This window comes from Nerophis ophidion, linkage group LG02, assembly GCF_033978795.1.
Source record: "Nerophis ophidion isolate RoL-2023_Sa linkage group LG02, RoL_Noph_v1.0, whole genome shotgun sequence".
Lineage (NCBI taxonomy): Eukaryota > Metazoa > Chordata > Actinopteri > Syngnathiformes > Syngnathidae > Nerophis > Nerophis ophidion.
The window spans coordinates 28,218,462-28,242,381 of record NC_084612.1 but is presented as its reverse complement, the minus strand read 5'-3'; the positions used below and the strand labels follow the sequence as shown (position 1 = coordinate 28,242,381).

The window sequence follows — 23,920 nt, the reverse complement described above, 5'->3', positions numbered from 1 at the left end:
TGCTGAATAACCCACAGGTGCTGTCGGCCTGAAGCCGGATGTTGTGCTTACCTCTCTCAGAGCACTCAGTGGAGAGTGGTGGTCTCGCCAGCAGCTGAGTGTGCAAGCTCTCAATCTCCGCGTCCTTACTAAGGAGACGCTGTTGAAGGCCGCTGATCTCCACCTGGGTATGCAACAGACAGTCGTAATTGTAAGCTTAAGCAGTGTAAAAGTCGACTTATACAGCCATTCTTTCAGTTCTACAACAAGAACATGTGAGTGCAGAATAAGTCAAACAAATACAGGGGGTATCGCACTAGGGAACAGGCAAGGGTGACACATTTTCACGTATATCTAATGTGGGTTACATTAAAGTTGCGTGTTTGCAACAGTACTTGACGAAAATGGTATATCTTTCTAAAAAGTTAAAGTACCAATGATTGTCACACAGACACTAGGTGTGGTGAGATTAATGTCTGCATTTGACCCATCACCCTCACACCCTGGGAGATGAGGGGACCTGTCCGGGAATCATTTTGGTGATTTAACCCCCAATTCCAACCCTTGATGCTGAGTGCCAAGCAGGGAGGTAATGGTTCCATGTTTTATAGTCTTTGGTATTACTCGGCCAGGGTTTGAACTCACTAACTACCGACCTCAGGGCGGACACTCTACCACAAGGCCATTGAGCAGGTGGTCTAGTGGTTATCTCATAGTGTGTCATTTGAAAAAATAAACTTTATTTTTGCAACCTGTTGGTATAGTTTAAATAACTTAAGTGAATTGGGTATTACCTGGTGGAGTAGTTTGTGGTTTGCTAAAACCACGCATTTCTAGTTTTAGCTAGTGAGTGACTGAAGTGAAATTGACATGATAGTCTGATGCAATATACCAACAAATGAGTCTGAAATAATGCATACCGTAGCATCATGATATCTATATTCAGACAAATCAACAACTTTTTTAAAGGGGAACTACACTTTTTTATTTTATTTTGCCTGTCATTGACAATCATTATTACATGACAAAGGATGTTTTTGTAGTTGTATTTTCCCATTCCTAATATTAAATAAATGCGATCAAAAGTCTGCTTGCAATGGAGCCTATGGGAGCCGCGCAAATCCGCCTTCAGTTCTTTTAGAAAAGCATCCAAACATTTTCAATTGAGGTTTTATTTACATGATGTGAACGCATCACGATGAGATAAGATGCCAAAAAACATAATAAAACATAATTTTCTGTACAAGGTCTGCTGTCAATAGGATGCCGACTGCTAGGATGTTCATATTTTCCTATTTAGATAAAGAATGACTCCTAATCCTCACAAAAAAAGGGGGTTTCATCCTCACCACATTCGGGTTCTAAATTGCTGTCAAAGTTTACAAACTTGTCGACATACCAACTCAGACATCGTCTGTGCAGGTGAGATGCATGCTTTATGATCTAAAATAAACTTACAGGGAGTAAGGAAGTGAAGAATCAGCAGACCACTCGATGATCAGAGGTGGGTAGAGTAGCCAGAAATTGTACTCAAGTAAGAGTACAGTTACTTTAGAGATTTATTACTCAAGTAAAAATAAGGAGTAGTCACCCAAATATTTACTTGAGTAAAAGTAAAAAGTATGTTGTTAAAAAACTACTCAAATACTGAGTAACTGATGAGTAACCTCATTACGGCAACAAATAATGCACAAAAACATAAAAATAGCAATGAGAAAATTCAGAGCCAGGAATATCTCTTAAGCAACTAAAACAATAATATATATATATCTCTTAAGCAACTAAAACAATAATATATATTAAATAATAGTACATTAAAATAAAATTAAAAAAATGGCACATTGAGCCTCAGTAGGCATTCATTGATTTGATTGATTGATTGATTGATTAAAACTTGTATTAGTAGATTGTACAGTACAGTACATATTCCGTACAATTGACCACTAAATGGTAACACCCCAATAAGTTGTTCAACGTTTATCAATTACTTAGTAAATGACCAAGTCGAGGTGATCTACCTCATATATACATATACATACACACACACACATATCATTTATACACACACATATCATACATACACACACAAATCATTTATACACACACATATCATATATATATATATATATATATATATATATATATATATATATATATATATACATTTATATATACAGTATATAATTTATATTTATTTATTTTGCCGTTTTTGTTCACATGTTGTAGGTGTTTTAATGAATATACATGCATGTTTAACATATGAATTCCTATCTTTCATGAAGACAAGAATATAAGTTGGTCTATTACCTGATTCTGATGACTTGCATTGATTGGAATCAGACGTCCACGTTTTCAAATGGAGGAGAAAAAAAGTTCCTCTTTTCTGTCTAATACCACATGATAGTCGTTGGTTTTTGGCTTCTTATCTGTCCAGCTTCCATATTTGTTTTTATACACTTTACAAGAAATACATTGGCGGCAAACTCCGTAGCTTGCTAGCTTGTTTGCTGTGGCTTGCGGAGACTCTTATTTTGTTAAAGCAGGCGCGATGGAGCGGCGCTTTTATTGTGAAGACAGGAACTGTGCAATCAGTCTTTAGGCTTTTGACGGGAAGTACGGTTGAAATAAAAAGTGTCTTCTTTCCTTTTTACTTTTGATTGATTGATTGAAACTTCTATTATTAGATTGCACATTACAGTACATATTCCGTACAATTGACCACTAAATGGTAACACCCGAATAAGCTTGTCAATATGTTTAAGTCGGGTTTTACGTATCACGGTCATGTGACCACCTGGCTCTGTTTGATTGGTCCAACGTCACCAGTGACTGCATGTGATTGGTGAAACGCAGGCATGCGTGGATTCTACTTTGAAGCTCTGTCATTAACCAAAACAAACATTAATAGATCGATAAAAAAAAGTAGCGAGTAGCGAGCTTAATGTAGATAAATGGAACGGAGTAAAAGTAGCGATTCTTCTCTATAAATATACTATAATAAAAGTAAAAGTATGTTGCATAAAAACTACTCGTAGAAGTACAATTCATCCCAAAAGTTACTCAAGTAAATGTAACGGAGTAAATGTAGCGCGTTACTACCCACCTCTGTCGATGATGTAAACAAAGGCACACAAGTTTGTGCTAGCGCTTATAATACCAATATCACTAATACTTGCTCAGAGTCTCTGCAGGTTCCAACAAGCTAAATGTAAGACTTTTTAAGACCATAATGAATACAATTTAAGACCCATTTCACATCGATACAAGCAACAAAGTACAAAAGACTTGAAGGAATAATTGGAGGCCCGAATTACTTACAAAGTATATGAATTTATTCAAAGCTCTTTCACATTGGAATAAAATGTTTAGCCTGACTAAAAACACCAAAAACCTCTCTGTTGTAAACCAAGATTTGTTTGGAAGTCAGCCAGTGGTGTTCAATCAATTTTGACTGGGCAGCACAGTTAGTTCCGCTGTATAGTTACGTTATAGCATCCTCAAAAATGAAAACATTTCAAAGCAAGACAGAAATTTAAGCATGTTTCAATTAAAAATAACGGCAATAGATTTTTAAGACCTTTAAAAATCATATTTAAGCCCTTTTATGAGATTTTAGGAGAATAATATACTTTTCAAGACCCTGCAGATACCCTGTTGCTTAATATTCAAGTCACGAAAAGTAGATGTAGTATTGTTGGTGCTTTTTGAATGGTTATTTATTGGATTTTATGGGCAAAATAGTGGTGCTCCCATTGGCCCCGCTGTAAGCGGATTTTTATTTACGATTATCTAATTAGAATGCATAAAAAAAAAGTTAGTCCATCGTCATGTCTTTAATAATGATTGTGAACCATAGGCAAAAGTCCAAAGAAAAGGGCAGTTCCTCTTTAACACTTGACCTACCTTACCAACATAATTTTGCTCAGAACAAGCGTTCTGATTTTATAGCCATTAATTATCTTATGCATACAAAACTTATGACATGAAAGTGACAGAGTGGAGGAAAGATTAGAAGGCTTAAGAAAAAATATAAATGCATGCAAAGAGTGAGAATGAACAAAATATGTTGTCAGAAAGTATAATGTTAATGTAGTATATTAGTGAACGCTATTATTAAATCTATTCTTACACTATATTTGAAAGAGCTCAAGTGTGTGTGCATGTGTGTGTCTGTGTGTGTGTGCATCAAATGAGAGTGACTCACTTAGCTGTCTGGCACCTCTGATTGGTTGGAAAGCAGTTAGGAAAGTTAAGTGTTAGCAAAAGTAGTAATACTTAAAAATAAAGTAATCATTTTGTTTTCTTCATAAAGCATTTTCTACCTTGGTGGCTTTCAGTCTTTTCTCATACTCTATCTTCTCATCTTCCAGACGTTCCACCTTGCCCTTGAGACTCTTGAGCTCCCTCAGCAAAGCCTGGAACACAATTTGTTACAATAACAATGTTGCTTACGAATCTTTCAAGCATTGTGGCTAGAAACAAAACAGTTCATTGTTTTGTCACTACACACTTTGTATGCATGCAGCATGAATGACGACACCCCAATCTTTAAGCAGATAATCAACATGGAGTCCTGCATCTGTGAAAGGGTTTGATGTGAAAGGGTTGCACGCACACACCAAAGTGAGACAAAGCATGCCGTGCACACCGTCACACGTCATGCATCAGGCTGTGCATACACTTTCTCCTCCATCGCATCGCAGCTGCTCTGCATCTGGGCTATTCTCATCAAGTCCGTCTGCAGGTTTCTCTTCTTCTAGTTTAGTCTTCACCTCTGTAGCTGCGTTACATGAGTGGCTGGCGTGCGAGTCCTCAGGAGACCTGGAGGTAGCGGGGCAGGGCGCTGGTGTGCCGCTGTCAGCTGGGATCTCAGAGGCTTTTTTCTCCTGGATCTTGCTATTGATCTCCTTCTGAAACCTGCACATCTGCTCCTGCAGCTCACTAATGAAATTGACAACGCTCTGCCGGATGCATTGTGGGAGACAGAAATTAAAACAATGTTTTAGACTATTTTTTTGCCTGTGTTCAAATACCAGTGTTTCAAAGAAGACATGTGGAGTTATCTTTTATGAGAAACAGACATTTATCTGTTCTGTTGAACCCCATTGTATTACATCTTATTTACATTTTCAAGCTTTTGAGTTTATTCATTGCAATGCATTGTCTCCGTCTAAAACAATTGAACCTCAAAAGTCTAAGTTCTGGGTTCCCATAACATCCATCAAGTACAATGTTCCTTCCTCTTGGACATGATACCGTCTGTCTCTGACCCACCCCTGGTTAAATGTCTCTGCCCATATGTAGAGTTTAACCAATGCCACAATTTGGGTCAGGTACTAGATGCCGGACCATTTTGGAAGACAATTCCTCATCAAAAGTACATAGAGCATCATTGCCTGTGTACGTACAAATAGTTGCGGCTTTGGCACCAGCATCTAGACTCTATCGGAAGGATCTTAGTCTATGAGCACGAACTGATAAAGCCTGCTCGAACAGGGGAAACTGAACTTTCTGTTGTAATCGGTAGAATGACGTGGATGAACGAGAACATCCATAGACTTGAAGAGCAAAGATTGAAACGTCAAATATCTGCAACAAGTCAACGTCAAATGATGCCAAAACCCCACAAAAAATATGTACAACGTTGGACAGGGAGCAACTTTATACCAAAGCGACAGAGCGTTATGTAGAACAACTGGCACTAATTGGAGGACAATATCATAGGAGATGCCATTATGTCAATGTGGTCAGCGACAGTTGATCTGAAATACATATCTGATACAAAATACAAAATGGTTGTAATCCACATTCCTCCCATCCAAATTCTGGCTGAGGCTTGCAATCCACAATTGCCTCTCTTCGCATCTTTACAAAATTGGTCTCTCCTAGCATCCGTTTGTTCCACAACTTTGGGTGGACACTGGTACACCATAGTACTGTAGTTGTTTTTCTTGGTCTGCTTTATTTGTACAGACAAAATCATCACAAAAGTTAACCATGTTGATTTTACAGACATGGTACAGTCCCTTTTGCACACGTACACAACTATCCTCTGCTGTCCTTAGACATGGTCGACTTCCGAAATTGTCATGTGACATATAAAGACAGATGGATGGATGGATGAATAAATGAATTGATAAACAGATAGGTAGATAGATGGATGGATGGATGGATGGATGGATGGATGATGGATAGATAGATAGATAGATAGATAGATAGATAGATAGATAGATAGATAGATAGATAGATAGATAGATAGATAGATAGATAGATAGATAGATACATAGATAGATATTTTTTTATTCATCCCAGAAGGGAGACATTTAATGGTTGCAGTGCAGGTTTTTACATACAGTAACAGAAGTAAAACGTAATGAAATACTAAACATTGCACACTATTGCACTATTAATATATATAAAGATAAGCATAAAACACTTTCTTAACATTAATATCCGTATTGCACCCCCAAAAAAAGACTACAGTAATGACATAAATGCGTTGTAAAGTCTTAATGCTGTGGGTAGTAGCGTTGCTTCATGCACTGTGAATGTGACAGTCTAATGCTGAAGGAGCTACTCAGGGCCTCCACAGTGTCGTGGATGGGGTGAAAGGGATTGGACATTATGGACGTCGACTTCGTCAACAACCTTCTGTCGGCCAACTTGTCAATGCTGTTTAGTGGCCAGCCTAGGACGGAGTCAATTCTCGTAATCAGGATGGCTTTGTAAAAGATACACAAAAAAACTTACAGGCTTTGCAACACATCTTAAAATAAAGCCTAAAGTTCGGCCAACTATTTGTAAGTCATTTACAAAGGTGGGAGTTGTGAATTTGATCATTTTTTATTTTTGTTCAGCAAATATGCTAATCTAGCACGATAGCCTGTTGAAAATTGAGTGTAATGATAGCATCTGCAGCGCAACTCCTTACGTCTTAATAATCGTCAATAAAACGAGGTACATGGGTCTGGATACATAATAAGTGCTAAATGGAGTGTACAAACTATTAAATTCCATGTACTAATAGTGGCAGTGTTATGGGTGATCTACTTAGACTGGGTGTACCATTTATAACAAGTGCCAAAGTGGTGCACACCTTCCTATTAAAAGTAGGATTGTGCGTGTGCTATGCGGCTGTCAGTATAGAGAAACACATTTCCCTCCACATTCATGTTGTCATGCAACCTGTCGCATTTTGTTTTGAAACATGCTGCTGATAATTATACCAATAACCACTTTTCCTGGGCAATTTTAAAAGCAGTCCTGCAGTGCGATCCACAACAGAAACCACTTTTTAGTGCACTGAAGGTGCGGTATGGGAGATACTGACCATAACTAATGAATGATCCAGATACAAGCAAATGCATATTGCAGTAAATAATATATCTCCTACAGTACAGTTTAAGCCTTAATAAATCACAGCGCGAGCACTAACTGATTATATTTGTATCTCCTCCTTTCATTATTGTGAGCGTTCTGATGAACAACATATATTCTGCATATTCACAAAGACAGACAGGCTAAATGGATTACGATTTGTATTTTGCTCATTTAAGAGACACAATGTTTTGTGTATGAGCGTAGTAGGTCAGCTTTAGGCATGGTATTTAGTTTGCATGCTAACACTTGTGTCCTCCTGTCCTACTCCTTAGTGCTATGTTGTTGTATTTGATATACATTTATGACACCTGTTACATTGGGCAAGTGCAGATATGTAAAAAGTGTATATAGTGCAACAGTAGCGCTTCTTACAGCGACACACTGTTGGGGACAAACACAGCTCATTAGCATTGAAAGTGGGCTTTCTGAAAGATCTTTGAAACTGTCAAAATTCTAACAACTTGGCAACATTTTGGGCAAGAAAACGTCCAATACACTACCCTATAACGGGACAACTTTCAATCATTTTTCAAAATGATTGAAAAACAGTAAAACACAAGCATTTTATTCTCCTAAATGCCTAATGAGTCGTGTTAAGGTCTTTAGTATTTTGTTCTGGTTTTAAGACTTTAAAACCAAAGTTTTTCTCTAAAACTCTTTGACCAACAAACCATTCAAATTCAGAGGCATCATTTTAGATATATCCATCCATCCATCCATTTTCTACCGCTTATTCCCTTTTGGGGTCGCGGGGGGGCGCTGGCGCCTATCTCAGCTACAATCGGGCGGAAGGCGGGGTACACCCTGGACAAGTCGCCACCTCATCGCAGGGCCAACACAGATAGACAGACAACATTCACACTCACATTCACACACTAGGGCCAATTTAGTGTTGCCAATCAACCTATCCCCAGGTGCATGTCTTTGGAAGTGGGAGGAAGCCGGAGTACCCGGAGGGAACCCACGCATTCACGGGGAGAACATGCAAACTCCACACAGAAAGATCCCGAGCCTGGATTTGAACCCAGGACTGCAGGACCTTCGTATTGTGAGGCAGACGCACTAACCCCTCTGCCACCGTAGTTATTGGTAAATACAGTAGGTGAATAGATTCTACTTGTTGTAGAGATCATCTACTACTCTGTACCAGAGGTCCGTTATAAAGTTGTAAACATCGACCAAGCTATGGTCGATGTGGGCTGAGGAAGTCTCTCATGGGGTCCAGTCTAGAGAATATGACAGATGATATGAAGTGCCTACATGGCTAAATTTAACTGAAGCTTACTGCCTCTTAAGGGAGGGGTTAGCTTCCACATGCTGCGTGTGTGTTTGTGTAGTATAATTCACATATTAGGTGTTCAAAGACGATTTTTCCTGCATGATTCCAAACAGATGTTCCAAGGGGAAAGTGCAGTTGATGAAAGTGCACTGACAAAAAGGAACTGCTGTCTGCTATCATTATCAACTATTCAATTTATTTCTGCTAGAATGTCAAACACATTTTTGTTCACATGCATTTAAAAAGTAATTAGCTTCCTTTCTACACAATGGCAGTTGGGGTCTTTTCCAACCTCCAGGAACAAAATCATCCGGTCTGTGTGAAGCCTCCACATGTGCTGCATGCACCATCTATCATGCCAACCCTGCTATGCCTAAACTATTTTCACCTGACGACACAAAGGCTCTTTGACTGGCCATGTTTTGACAGTAACATTACAGCATTCTGTCTGGTTCTGATTATAATACCTCTCAGTTTCATAGCGACCACCGATTGCCCGGAATGTCCACTAGTAATCTGACACAACGGTTTTAGGAAAATACAGAATTTGGTTTTAAAAGGGAACACAAATTAAAACTCATGGAGACTACTAAGGAGCAACACGTGCCAGAGTTTGTTTGGGAATGTTCCGCTCCCATCTGTGCAGAGCGTGTTTATGGACTTCCATAAAATCAGCAGCTGACTACAAGGTCCGCTATACAGGACCGGTTTCCGTGTGTCGCCTTGTCATTCTTGGCTGACTGCAACTTGAATTTTCAAAGGTTCTCCAAACAGGAGTGTCCCAGAGGATTAAAACTAAACTCTCTCTTCCTTGAAAATACAGCTCAGTAAAAACAAAACGAGCTATTAAGTTATGTGTCGGACAGGCTGCTTTACTTTCATTTATGCATTAAGTTCTCCAGTCAAAAAAAGTTCCAACGACTCAATGACCTCTTACAATGAAACTAAAGCTCGAATCTCACTGAAACCTGTATTCAACAATATGTATTGTCTTTTTGAAAGGCCCTACCTCTGCTTTGTGCTGCCTCTCTGTCCCTTGGCCTGGTTTCTCCTCCATGTCTGACAGCTTCAGTTTCAGGTAGGACACCTCCCCCATGAGACTCAGCTTCTGTTTCTCCAGTGACGTCCTATGTACTAGTTCCTGTCGTAGAGCAAACACGTGAGAAGGAGGCCTGAGCAAAACAAACACAGAATGCTCACACACAACACGGCGCTATGACGACTTAAAGGCGACATTAAGTATGAGGCACAGCCAGCTACAAGGTCTGTATTAACGGGCTGTTCAGACAAACCCACTGGTTTCAGCGGCTAAATATACACAACCCATGACCACTATTTATAATGCCTATTCCACAGCTCACTCTAAATACACAGCGGGGTGCGAGGAGAGAGAAAGAGGGCAGGGGTACAGGGGACAAAAAACATCCTGAGAAAGAGCAGCAAAACAAGTTGAACTAAGAAGTTAATGAAGCTGTTAGTTTGAACGTATGCCAATCAAACTCAATCCTGAGACCACACAGAAATAAATACTGTTACAGTAATTTAGATCTTTCCAGGCAGGTGTTGAATCTCTCAAAGTGCACAAAAAAACCCCAACACCTTTGGAAAAAATCCAGGCTTCTTTTTCATGGAAAATATTACAGCTCCAAAGTAAGTCCAAAGCTCCATAATGACCACGTCGCAAGCTATCCTGGCCCTTTGATACGCTTTGCCCATACAGTGCTGCACAGCGTATTTAACCACAAAATGTCAGACTCACCCAAGGCCACTTGTATCATTAGGTTCATGTTGAAGAGAGGAGTATTTGTATAAGTTACAATTTATTCAGCATATTACCTGGCTCATCCTACTTTAACGTCTGCCTGCTGCAGAGCAAAGTGTTTCCCCCATGGTAGCAAACGGTTCCCAGGCTCATGTAGATTTAAATGTCATATATCCTTTTCCATATAGTGCTTTTATGGAGTTCAAGTCAAGAGCAAATAACTGCAAGTGGAGTATTTTTTTCTCTTTATGAAGCACAACCCCTACCCTACGTCCCGCCCTTCTCTCCACCTTTTTCAGCTTTTCCTCCCTTTCGTAAGCCATTCGTCAGCCTTTCCTTTCCTTCCAATCTCTCGTGTCTTTGTATGAGAGAGTCAGAGGGCATGCACGGACTTATTTGTGTTCAAAGGTTACGGGGGTGTGGCTCACGCAGCTCTAATCACCTGCCCAGACAGACCAGTCGGGCCCAGCTGAAAGCAGGCAAAGACCCTGAGACGCTGTCCTGGAATGAGTCTGGGCATCCTAAATATTTGGGTTGCCGAGGTGACCAACAGCTAGGAATGTTTTCCCAGGGAGTAAACCGTATGAGCAAAGATTGAATCTGCAGGAGGAAGTTATTTTGACTAGAGCAGAGTCCTCTCATAGTTCCCTCATTATAATGTTCATATAACAACCTCTCTTCTGCTAAAACTCCTAAGTTTGAACCAGTGGCAGATGAGCTCGGTTCTTGTACCTGTTGCAGCATCTCCTCTGTGGCGTTGAGTTTGAGTCGATGCTTCACCACTGAACTCTGCAGGTCGCTGATTTTTACTTCCTGAGCCTCTACCTGGTCTGTCAGCACACCAACCTAAGGAAATAAGGCACCGGAACAGTGGAACCACAAATGAGAATTTGAGCAAGAGGTTTAGAAAAAAAATGCCTCTAAAACCTTTGATCACCGACCATCCATCAACCTTAGTTTGGCAAGCATCAAATGATTAAAATAGGGCACGAGGATGAGGACCAGTGGAAATAAAAAATAAGGAAACAAAAAATGGCAAATAGTCCAACAATTGTTGTCAAAGATACATGCTTATGCTTGTGTGCTATGGCTATGAGTTGTTTTTCTTCCTTGGCCTCAGTCTGGACCTCCTCTCTAGGGGCCCCCTCCCCAGCGTTTACCTGTTTCAAACCTTTTTTGTAAGGGGTGCCGGAGGTATGCAGACCTGTCAGTGATCCTATTCTGTAGCCTTGTAATGTTTGTCTGCTCTTGAATGGGATTGTGCTGAACATTTTATTTTCCCCTCAGGGGTTATTGAAGTATTTCTGATTCCGATCCAGATTAGTCTTTTTTGTAATATTATATTGCTATTATATACTTCTTTTTTTTACACTAAGACGGTTAAAAACTGAGAAGCACATGGTGCATCTGCAGCGCAACTCTTTACATCTTGGTTAATTATGAAAGTTTTATTGTAGCAAAATTAATTGCAAACGTGTATCTCCGTCTGTTTAATTGATTGTTTAATTGTTTATTTAGATCCCATTAGCCAACGCATAAGCAGCAGACTAGTCTTCCTGGGGTTCTCATTAAAATATAAGTTACCATAACATACTCAAGATACAATCTTAATACAAAAACAAAACATACATTATCATAGTGCAACACCTGTATAGAAACACAACAATAAAATATACAGTTAGAACCAAGGCAAAGGCAAAAACAATTAATGAAAACAGGATCTCAACGCAGATAAATCTTTAGAAGTATTTTAAATCCTACCTCACTAGGTGTATTTTTTATATGCAAAGGAAGAGTATTCCACAAAGTAATAACCCTATACAGTACAGTGACTTTCATCGCGTGGCAATGTGAGTAGTCTTTGAGATGAGGTTCTGCTGCCCTACCTATGAATGCCAGAACTATAACCAACGTGACTAGCAATATCTATAGGACAATGGGTAAAAATAACATTTCTTATGAATAACAATAGGTTTTTTGAAAACCTGTTGATAACTTTCTCCCATTTAAGACCCTCGTGCATATGGTCAACACTAACTCTATAACTACACCCAAGAGCAAGTCGAGCTGCTTTGTTTTGGATAATTTGTAGTTTTTGTAACTCACACTTAGGGGCAGAGGACAACATTTTGCTGCAAATGTCAAGATGACACAACACCAAAGTTTGTACTACCTGTCTGTATAGGACAGGTGGTACATACACTTGTCCATCACGTTGTGCTCGCTTTCTGAAGTGCATCCGCATAATACAATCTGTGCGTGTGTATCTATTGTCTGCAAGAAGCAGGAACTATTGGCTTTCTTTTTTTACACGTGGCTTTTGGGACACTTCTGCCGTGTACAATTTGAGCGAGCGCATCCGGCTTAGTAAGCGTGTAATACAACTTGTGCGCGCACATTCAAAAGTTTGTGCGTGCAATACAATCTGCGTGTGTGTTTCTGAGGTGTGCCTACATTTAACCAACCGCACAATTTAAACCAGTCAGAAACAACATACATCTAAGACAGGGGTCGGGAACCGTTTTGGCTGAGAGAGCCAAAAAGCCAAATATTTTAAAATGTATTTCCGTAAGAGCCATATAATATTTTTTTTAACACTGAACACAACTAAACACGTGCATTTTTAAGTAAGACCAACATTTCTTGAGTATAATAGGTCTCTTATTCTTTGTAATAACATTCTTATTCTGAAGGTAACTGTGGAGGGGGCGTGTCCTGTGGGCCTGCAGTGAACTGAGGACCGGCCTCTAAATCAGCGACAGGTGCATAGACGGCCCACCTGGGCCTTGTTATCTATTCACCTGTCACTCTGTTATAAGCAGCAGCCAGGAGGAGAGACGGGGTTGGGGCTGGAGCCAGAGCGCGAGCAAAAACGAAAGAAAAAAATACAATTGCTGGAAAGCAACTGAGGGACTTATTGAAAATAAAACAATATTGTAACCCTGAAACAGGCTCTCATGTCGGTGCTTGGTGGTCTGAAGAACCCCCAGGAGGGCAAGCTCCACACTAACCAATAATAAATAAATAACTTCTTACCATTAACGCAACTTCTTGAACAGGTGCGGTAAAAACGGATGGATAAATTAAAAATGCATGAGAATATTTTATATTTTGAACATTATTTTTAACACTGTGATTACAAGTGGAATTATTCATTATTTATCGTGTTAAGCAATGCCAGCTCAAATTTATCCGAGAGCCAGATGCAGTCATCAAAAGAGCCACATTTGGCTCCCGAGCCATAGGTTCCCTACCCCTGATCTAAGAGATGCCAAAACCTGCCTTACGTTGTGTCTGATTGGTTTGAATTGTGTAGTGTCTTCCGTGGTTGATTAAATGCAGGCCCAGTGAATGAATACACACACTCGAATCGATATACAGATGCACAAATTAGTACACATGCATGCAAATTGGATTACACGTGCGCAAATTGAGATACACAAATTTGCAAATAATTTCGCTACATTAATACTTCCATAATTAATCATCATTAAAAAAAGGTTTATGGTGTGAACTACTAAGATATGATTAATACATGTTAAATAGAGTGTACAAACTATTAAGTTCCATGTACTAATAGTGGGAGTGTTATGGGTGATTAACTGAGACTGTGTGTACCATGTATAACAAGTGCCAAAGTGGTACAAACCGTCCAATTAAAGGCCTACTGAAATGAGATTTTCTTATTCAAACGGGGATAGCAGGTCCATTCTATGTGTCATACTTGATCATTTCGCGATATTGCCATATTTTTGCTGAAAGGATTTAGTAGAAAACATCGACGATTAAGTTCACAACTTTTGGTGCTGATAAAAAAGCCTTGTCTTTACCGGAAGTCGCAGACGATGACGTCACAAGGGTGAGGGCTCCTCACGTCCTCACATTGTTTTTAATGGGAGCCTCCAGCAGCAAGAGCTATTCGGACCGAGAAAACGACAATTTCCCCATTAATTTGAGCGAGGATGAAAGATTAGTGGATGATGATATTCATAGCGAAGGACTAGAAAAAAATTAAAAATAAATAAAGTTTAAAAAAAAAGGTGATTGCAATGGGACGGATTCAGATGTTTTTAGACACATTTACTAGGATAATTCTGGGAAATCCCTTGTCTTTCTATTGTGTTGCTAGTGTTTTAGTGAGATTAAATAGTACCTGATAGTCGGAGGGGTGTGTCCACGGGTGTCTTGAGGCCAGTGTCTGAGGGAAGTCGACGTCAGATACAAGGACAGCGCAAACTCCACAGATCTCCAGTAAGAGATCCGTGGAGTTTAACACAATTTTCTCACCGAAACCTGCCGTTTGACAAGTGGTCAGGAACCATGTTCGCTTGACCGGTCTGATCCATAGTAAAGCTTCACCTCCGGGAATTTTAAACAAGGAATCACCGTGTGTTTGTGTGGCTAAAGGCTAAAGCTTCCCAACTCCATCTTTCTAATTTGAGTACTCCATTATTAACTGAACAAATTGCAAAAGATTCAGCAACACAGATGTCCGGAATACTGTTTAATTGCGCGATGAAAAGAGACGACTTTTAGCCGCAAATAGTGCTGCGCTAATATTTCCTGACAGTCCGTGACGTCACACGCAGGCGTCATCATTCCGCAACGTTTTCAACAAGAAACTCTGCGGTAAATTTAAAATTGCAATTTAGTAAACTAAACCGGCCATATTGGCATGTGTTGCAATGTTAATATTTCATCATTGATATATAAACTATCAGACTGCGTGGTCGGTAGTAGTGGGTTTAAGTAGGCCTTTAAAATAAGGATTCCGTGTGGACTACGTGGCTGTCACCATGGAGACACTCATTTCATTCCACAGTATTGTTGACATGGTCCTACCTGTGGCTTTTTGTTTTGAAACATGCAGCAGACTACCAAGTACCATGTGCGACTTTTTTCTGGGCATTTTAAAAGCTGTCCTGCAGTGTGATCCATAACAGAACCCATTTGTTAGTGCGCTAAAGGTGCGGTCTGGGAGATGCCGGCCATAACTAATGAATTATCCAGACACAAGCAAATGCATATTGCAGTTAATAATATATTTCCTACAGAAAAGTTTAAGCCTCGATAAATCACTAGTGAGCGCAAAATTATTATATTTGCATTTCCTTTTATTGTGGCCGTTCTGATGATCAACATATATTCTGCACATTCACCTAGACCAGGGGTCGGCAACCCAAAATGTTGAAAGAGCCATATTGGACCAAAAATACAAAAACACATCTGTCTGGAGCCGCAAAAAATTAAAAGCCATATTACATACAGATAGTGTGTCATGAGATATCAATTGAATTATGAGGACTCAAAGGAAACTAAATGAGCTCAAATATAGCTACAAATGAGGCATAATGATGCAATATGTGCATATAGCTAGCCTAAATAGCATGTTAGCATCGATTAGCTTACAGTCATGCAGTGACCAAATATGTCTGATTAGCACACCACACAAGTCAATTACTTTAACAAAACTCACCTTTGTGCATTTATGCACAATGTTATAAGTTTGGCGGACAAAATGAGACGGAAAAAGAAGTGGCATAAAACACGTCTTAGAAAGTCGGAGAAAGTTGTGCATGCAAACAAACTAGGGTGAGTTCAAGGACAGCCAAAATTAGTAGGACAAAACGGCGCTCGCCAAATACTCGAATCAGTGAAGCATGTTTAATATAAACAGTGTGCTTTATAGCAATCAGGGAGTTTTGTGTCATATTTGTCCTCCTACAGAAACCAAATCAAAACTAACAATATGTTTTTTCCCCCTTCATCATTTCCATTTTTCATATACCGTATTTCCTTGAATTGCCGCTGGGGCGCTAATTAATTCAAAACCTCTTCTGACTCATGCGCTTACCAAAGGCATGCGGTAAAAATAAGCATCTGCTAATTATTTTAAAACCTCTTCTCAATCTGGCACTTACCAAAGGCATGCAGTAAACATTTGAGTGTGATGTAAGCTTGGACCTTAAATCCTACTGAATAGCTCTTAATCTTCTTCCCTTTATGCAATTTCAAATTACAGGTATTGAAATCAGCCCCCTTGTGACGTTACGAGTTTGACCAGGCGATAATACTAAGCATGCGCTAATTATTTTGCGAAGGGAGTTTGTAATTCAGTAATTCAAAGCAGGCGCATACTATATGCCCTGTGGCATACTATATGCCCTGCGGCAATTCAAGGACATACGGTATTTTTGGAAAAGCTCCAGAGAGCCACTAGGGCGGCGCTAAAGAGCCGCATGCGGCTCCGGAGCCGCGGGTTACTGACCCCTGACCTAGACAGATAGGCTAGATGGATTGCACTTTCTATTTTTTCTCATTTAAGAGATGCAAGCCTTTGTGTACAAGCGTAATAGATCAGCGTTAGGTGTGCTATCAAGTTTGCATGTGCTTTAATACACGCATACCTTTAACCTTAAGAGTTGGCTCAGTGTAGGAGAAACTTACTTTTAGATTTCCGTGACAGCTTAACATTACTTACTACTACACAAGTGGATTCAGATGGCCCCATTTGTCGCGGTTTTCCAGACAATTGAAAGGTGGCCAATTGTGGGGTTGCGCGATCCACTTAAGCCCGCCAGATGACAGTACAGTGTTGAATAGCTTAAAATGTGTTTGGTGGCAATTTCAACTGTGGCCACAGCACCCGTTGCTATGTAGAGTGGCGATTTCCATCATTTTCTGCAGACTGCATTGGCAAATGAGAGCTCCACCCAGGATCACCCTTTCCTACTGCACTGTAAAATACGTGCTTACGGTTGTTAAAAACATGTTTTAAAATATTATATTTCTTTTATTTGCCCTGCTTTAATATAATAAATTGTGTTCTACTTTAGAGGTTCCACTGTTGCATGCATGTGTTGCATAAATGATTTGTGTTTAAAATATTAAAATAATGTTCTACGTCGCATTTTGCATAATGTTTTTTTGTTTAAAATATTAAAATAATGTTCTACATGCATCATGTTTTACATTACTGCAATTCAAGTAATTCGGTGAATGTGCATTTTTTTGGTTGAAATGTCAACCTCTTCATTATACTTAATGACATGTGCCTTAGTGCAAGCGGCCTGTGCATTGTTAGAATGGTTTATGTAAGCTTATTGTAACTCGGCAAAGAAGCTATTAAGGGCACTTAAGAACAACATGCGAGTTACAGCACAGGCTGTACCAGTCAATTGGAGTAGATTTCCCAGAGGAATGTTTTATGTGAGAACTAAGTAAACAAACAGGGCAGTTGTATTCACACATACAGTTCCTTTTCCGGTGTTCTAGCCTTAACCTGTCTGTGGTATGCACTTATTCAGCCATTCCTAAACGTTCACCTTACACTCTGCACAAACACGTTAGTGTTTTAACAGCACTTAACCTATAGTCGCGCTTTATTTCCGCTACTTAGACCATGAATCAGACACACAATTGTTACGAAACATTGTGAGTTAACTTTGCACTTTTACCTTGTTTTTCTCAACTCTTGTTCAGGGTTAATTGGACTTTCCACAAAAAAAAAGTAATTTTAAACAAAATAAACAATAAAAAGCGGTCATACCTGCAGAATGAGAGATTCTTTGTCTCCCTCCAGACGTGATAAACGCTCCTGGTAGGACTCACTGCGGTCTGAAGACTGGTGGTTTACCTTTGAAATATGCAAGTCAACTATTGAGTTCAGAAAGTGCACTGCTGACACAGAACAGTTCTACAGATAGGTCAGATATGGTTTTCTTTAAAAAAAAAAAAAACATTCCAGCAGTTTGCAGTTAAAATGGACTTGGAGAGTTTCTCAGAAGTGTACTGCAACTAATCCTGTACTCAAACTTTATGAAACATTTGATTTAATCTTATTAGGGGAGTTGGAAGCCTCAGGGCTTCCTGTGTATTTAGGGCTATTTTGGAACGATCAGTGTGCAAGAGAGGTATGATCGCTGGCCGATGAGCCAAGTTTTTTCAGAAAGCTTCACGAAACCACACTCTTGGAAACATTATGTAGATGAGCCTTCAGCCTCAACCAAACATCCCTCGTGGTTTGAAATAATTTTATTAAAAAAAAGGTGTCCGAGAGGCATTTGATTGGGCAGTAGGTAGGTATTTTCTGAAAAGCCTTTTGGCTTCAAAAACTACAAATTCCAATATGAATCAATCTAACATGGATTATTTTGTTAGGTATGTGTCAATGTTTGTTATATTGTTGTGTACTTTTAAGTCTGAGTCCTCTAGATCTTGTTTGAGCATTCAAAACCAAGTAATTAAAACCATAACAACCTGGTTCCTTCATTGCCACTGAGTCAAAAACGTTGTTTTGAACAACCGTGGTTGTAGGAAACATTCTAGTGTAGTTTTCATTTAAACCACACAAGCTGCTTGTTACACTTGTTTTTTGCCATGATACATTATGTAAGCGGTATTAATGATGACTGAACAGTTTGTTCCTTATTGCTGTTCAGTTAAACTCTGCTTAGCTATATATGTTGTAGAAAATATACCATGGTCAAAGGAGAGCTATACATTTCATGTTCACTTCATCAAGCACTCCAAAACATTAGTGAAAGTTGTTCAATTTCAGATTTACATCAACATTTCTTTGGTCCAATACACCTCTAAATGTGTACAAAACAAGGCTGAAGCAACTGGAACCAATGAGGCCGACAAAGTGGAAAACTGATGATGATTAGTGGTGTTTACTTTCTCATATAATGTTCTTACTGACACCACAGTTAAATGTTAAAAAGAAAATGAATGCATATCTGGTGCCTTCAGTTCAAGAAATTATTTTCAGTTGTTCCTCTAGTATGAAGTCCTGTATATCATTACCAAATTTGCAGAAAGTTACGTTCAGTATATTTTAGTAGAAAATATGTGTGAGTAGGGCCCGGCGATTGATGGGGGACCATTATTTTGTGAAAAAGGGCATTTAAAAATTAATCAATGACAGGACGCTTCATATAACAATTTACCGGTAACATATTCCAAGCCCTTTCCTGCTCCATCACTGATAATAATATAAAAGCACATGTTCCCTTAAAAATGGCTTAAAACACTTCATTGTGGTCTTGTAAAGATTTTAGTTAATGCAACTTTTAACAATCATTTTCAATCCACTTTTTATCCTTTTTATGATGTTGCCCCCGTTGTTTTAATTTAATTGTTGATTTACTTCACTTATGTTTTGCAAAGTGCTTTGTGACTTTATCTGTGAAAAGCACTTTATAAATAAAATGTACTTACTTACTTACATACCATGTAACGTGTATTGGAGTATATTCTGCCTAACATTTGCTCCACAGTCACATTTGTAACCTACTTTAAGCATATGTCTGCAAAATGTTTGTGCAGGTGTTCCCAGATTGCAAATGAAACCCGCCTCACTCGCTCCAAAAGTATTTGTACAATGTATACTGTAAATAAATATCTTAAATGTCATTATCGCTGTTTGTTACAGTGACACAGATAACATTCTCAAACATTATACTGCATATATTCACCCGGTCACCAAATTAGGTACACCTTCCCACTCTGGATCAATAAAGAACTCACAGCAGCATTTATGTCACTGCCCGTCGCATATTGGTGTTATTGTGCGCATGACAAAAATGGATGAAAATGATCAATTTATTCTAGCTTTTGTGTTTCCTCAAACTCAGCTGGCCTCATACAGAGATCACCCACATCTGGCTGTGACTTAATTTCTAAATTAGTATGTCCGTCTCGCTGTGATGTCACAATGTAGCCAGACTGCAAACCACCACAGTAAGAGGCATCCAAAACTACAAGCTCACGCCCAAGTGCATGAACTGTATGAGTTGATGCTTTGGAATGTTTGACTTGAATATCCAACATTTCACAACATTTATAAGTCAGACTCCCCTTTAATTGAGATACTGTCCTCTGCACTGCTCTGTGAGGCAGATATAATGGGTTTTGTTATGGTTGTCTCGAAGGTTTTCTAGTTCCTCTTTTAATTATTTAAATGTGTTATTTTGCTCAAAAAAACAATTAAATATTGAGCAAATACTTTCTCATGAACATGTTTTAGTCCAAATAAGCAATTTCATATTATAATTATTATAATTAAATTAAAATTTGAATCAAATAGTGTAAACATTCTCCAAATATAATTCTGCTTAGGGTTGTGCTCCAAATGAAACAAAATGTGCTCAAATGGTCATTCTGACAGTTTATTTTTGTAACCAAATGGATGCAGCTGGCTGACTAATGAGCGTCTAATGGCGCCATGTGTTGACTTATATCACGCATGTTTATGTTTTGAGTGGCAGGAAGTGATCTAAGCTCACTTGCACATCCGGTCATCTTTCCAACACGCATAGTTTCGTAAATGACATATGTTTAAAATAGAACAGTCTTGCATCAGCTTCTCTCGACTAAACAATAATTCATCACTACATCTTGTAACAACACACACGTTTCTCTCATTGTAGGGACAAAAAAGTAGAAAGATAAGCAAGTTTGTATGCAAAAGTAGCCCAAGAGGGGGTCATGGATGCCGATGTCGTCCTACCTTTCTAAGCCAAGCAAAGTGTTTGTAGAAGTCAATGTCATTCTCCATTGTGCAGGCCCATTGTTTCAGCCCTAGCTCTTAATGCTGGGTACAATCGACGTGCAATGCTGCATGGAGCCAGGAGTGTGACAGAGTCCAGTGTCAACAGGTATAAATCCTAGCACTTCTGGATTGGTCTCGCAGACCATCCACGCTGCAGTTGTTGACAGTGTCGAGAGGCCCTGTGTGGTTTCTGAGTCCAGGCAGACTTTTTCAAGCTGAGCTGAATAACTCAAATGATGCCAAGCTTGACTCCCTTTTTTCTTCCCCTACCTCTTTTTCTCTTTCTCAACACCACTCCAATATGCACAGAAAGTCCAATTTGGCCGAGCTCATCTTCCTCTGTGCTTCCTGCGGTCCCTCCGTTGCTCTCTGCCACTGAGGCTGAAGTACCTCCTTGGTCTTAAAGAACGACAGGGGCTCGGGGGGAGCTCCCTGCTGCACATGCTTCTCAGATGTGGTGTCGAGCAAAGGGGATCATAAAAGATGAGGGGGAGGAGGAAGCTGCGGGAGTGTAGAGTTCATAGCAATTCAAAGCAGAAGACATACAACTGCTGCAGGAAATGAAGGCAAAAAAATGTAGATATTAGGAAGAAGAGAAGTAAGGGGGGAGTGCTACTGCTTGTATTTGAACAGGAACTCTGGTTCTCATTAGAGCCATCGCTCTCCTAACTCCCTTAGGACAACTGGTCCAGATGTTGATGATCAGAGCCCACAGTATAAAACACAAAGACTCCAGTTGTAGTCTGTGCTGAATGTTCTTACAGTCTTGTTCTAGTGTGTGTGAACACTCACCTCGCCTTCTTGCAGCCTCATCTGTATGGCCAGCGCATGTTTCTCATGTTCTTTATTACACTCCTCCACCTCCAGCAGTGCCTCCACGATGTCAGTCAGAGCCGGTGCTTTTGAAGTGGACTCGACTCGTGATGTCGTTTTTTGGTGCTGGGACTTGCAGTTTTGAACCTCTAATGGCTGCTGACCACTATGAAGCTTTTCTCCACTTTTACCTAAAGAGAGAACACATTTTTTTTCTGCATTGATGCTGGTTCACTGCGGCCTATCGAATTGTATGCATTTCTTTCTTTAGAAAGATAATGATACTTACAGCTTGGGTTGACACTGACATGTATTCGTTTAAAATGTTTAAAGGGGAACATTATCACCAGACCTATGTAAGCGTCAATAAATACCCTGATGTTGCAGAAAAAAGACCATATGTTTTTTTAACCGATTTCCGAACTCTAAATGGGTTAATTTTGGCGAATTAAACGCCTTTCTATTATTCGCTCTCGGAGCGATGACGTCACATAGGTAATCAATCCGCCATTTTCTCAAACACATTACAAACTCCGAGTCAAATCAGCTCTGTTATTTTCCGTTTTTTTGACTGTTTTCCGTCCCTTGGAGACATCATGCCTCGTCGGTGTGTTGTCGGAGGGTGAAACAACACGATCAGGGAAGGATTCAAGTTGTCTTACGTGGAGTGTGCATCGATTAGCACGGCATGCTAATCGATGCCTTGTTTGGTCTGCACATTTTACCAGCAATGCTACGACAGAGATGGCACAGAGAAACGTGTGGATATCCTGCGACACTCAAAGCAGATGCATTTCCAAAGATAAAGTCATCAAAATCACAAAGGTGAGTTTTGTTGATGTTATTGACTTTTGTGCTAATCAGACATATTTGGTCGCGGCATGACTGCCAGCTAATCGATGCTAACATGCTATTTAGGCTAGCTTTTTTTTACATTTGTAGCTATATTTGCAACCAGTCTTTCCCTCCACCCACATTTAAAGCCAAACAAACACTTACCAATCGACGGATTTAAGTTGCTCCAGTGCAATCGTTGGTTAGAAGGCGATCGCCGAATAGCTTCAATAGCTATTCGCTCAATAGCTTCAGTTTCTACTTCAATTTCGTTTTCGCTCTCTGCCTCCATACTCCAACCATCCGTTTCAATACATGCGTAATCTGTTGAATCGCTTAAGGCGCTGAAATCCGAGTTTGAATCAGAAAATGGACGGTGGATTTACAGATAGCGAAAATCAAGCACTTTAAAGCCTTTTTTCGAGATATTCCATGATGGGTAAAATTTTGAAAAAATTTCGAAAAATAAAATAAGCCACTGGGAACTGATTTTTATTGGTTTTAACCCTTCTGAAATTGTGATAATGTTCCCCTTTAATGTTCTGATGATATTTTGCAGTAGTGCAGCGCTACGCTACATGCTGATGAACATATATAGTCATCCACACATGTCAACAGTGATGTCATATGACTTAATTTGATCTTTAAGTAACCTATATTTATTTGCGTATAAATACATTACATACACTACTAAAAGTTAAATCTAAGCAAGATTTAATATATGGAATCTGAAAATAAGTATTTTTCAACAAGCTCTTGCTTTTTCCTACCAGGCACATTCTGTGTTAGACCAGTTTGTTTATCTTCAGTAGTATGCAAACTCTGATGTATAACTGTAAAACTTAATTTGCCTCCTGAACTGTAAAACATAATTTGCCCCTTTAGCGTTATGGCAAAAAGCCATCGCTTCAGATTATTTATTTTTTATGTTGTGTTACCTTTATTTCAGAGATGTATTCTTGGTAGTAGGTTTTATAAACATTTTGGTTATCGTAAAAAGGGAAATAATATTAGCGATGCAGCGCAGATGTATACCACTGTAATTGTCACGACCTGCAAAGTGCAGGGAAGAGTCTTCTTCATTAAGGACAAGAACAAATGTGCAATAATGAAGTGCACAAAGAGAAAACAGTCTTTTAAAAAAGCACAGCAAAGTAAAACCAACAATCCTGCCAAAGCTCGGACCAGAGGAGTGGTGGTAAATGGAGGCAAAAAGGAAGTAGAGGGAAAAATAACAGCATTATGCATCCATCCATCCATCTTCTTCTGCTTATCCGCAGCAGCCTAAGCAGGGAAGCCCAGAGTTTCCTCTCCACAG

General features: G+C 39.4%; 1 protein-coding gene across 11 annotated transcripts in view; it reads right to left on the bottom strand.

The window, feature by feature from the left end:
- The window catches only part of ppfibp2a (PPFIA binding protein 2a), a 52,179-nt gene that overhangs the window by 23,883 nt on the left and 4,376 nt on the right, over positions 1–23,920 (bottom strand). For 4 of the 11 annotated variants that reach the window (XM_061880737.1, XM_061880744.1, XM_061880753.1 and 1 more), the window contains exons 2-8: positions 21,748–21,959; positions 17,950–18,036; positions 11,133–11,246; positions 9,648–9,779; positions 4,659–4,940; positions 4,302–4,394; positions 52–163 (exon numbers count right to left, since the gene is read on the bottom strand). In XM_061880737.1, the coding sequence (XP_061736721.1) occupies positions 52–163; positions 4,302–4,394; positions 4,659–4,940; positions 9,648–9,779; positions 11,133–11,246; positions 17,950–18,036; positions 21,748–21,959 (1,032 nt within the window). Of the gene's footprint in view, positions 1–51; positions 164–4,301; positions 4,395–4,658; positions 4,941–9,647; positions 9,780–10,474; positions 10,634–11,132; positions 11,247–17,949; positions 18,037–20,913; positions 21,426–21,747; positions 21,960–23,920 lie in introns of those variants that run through there. The other 7 variants (XM_061880761.1, XM_061880767.1, XM_061880776.1 and 4 more) reach the window with 7 other exon arrangements.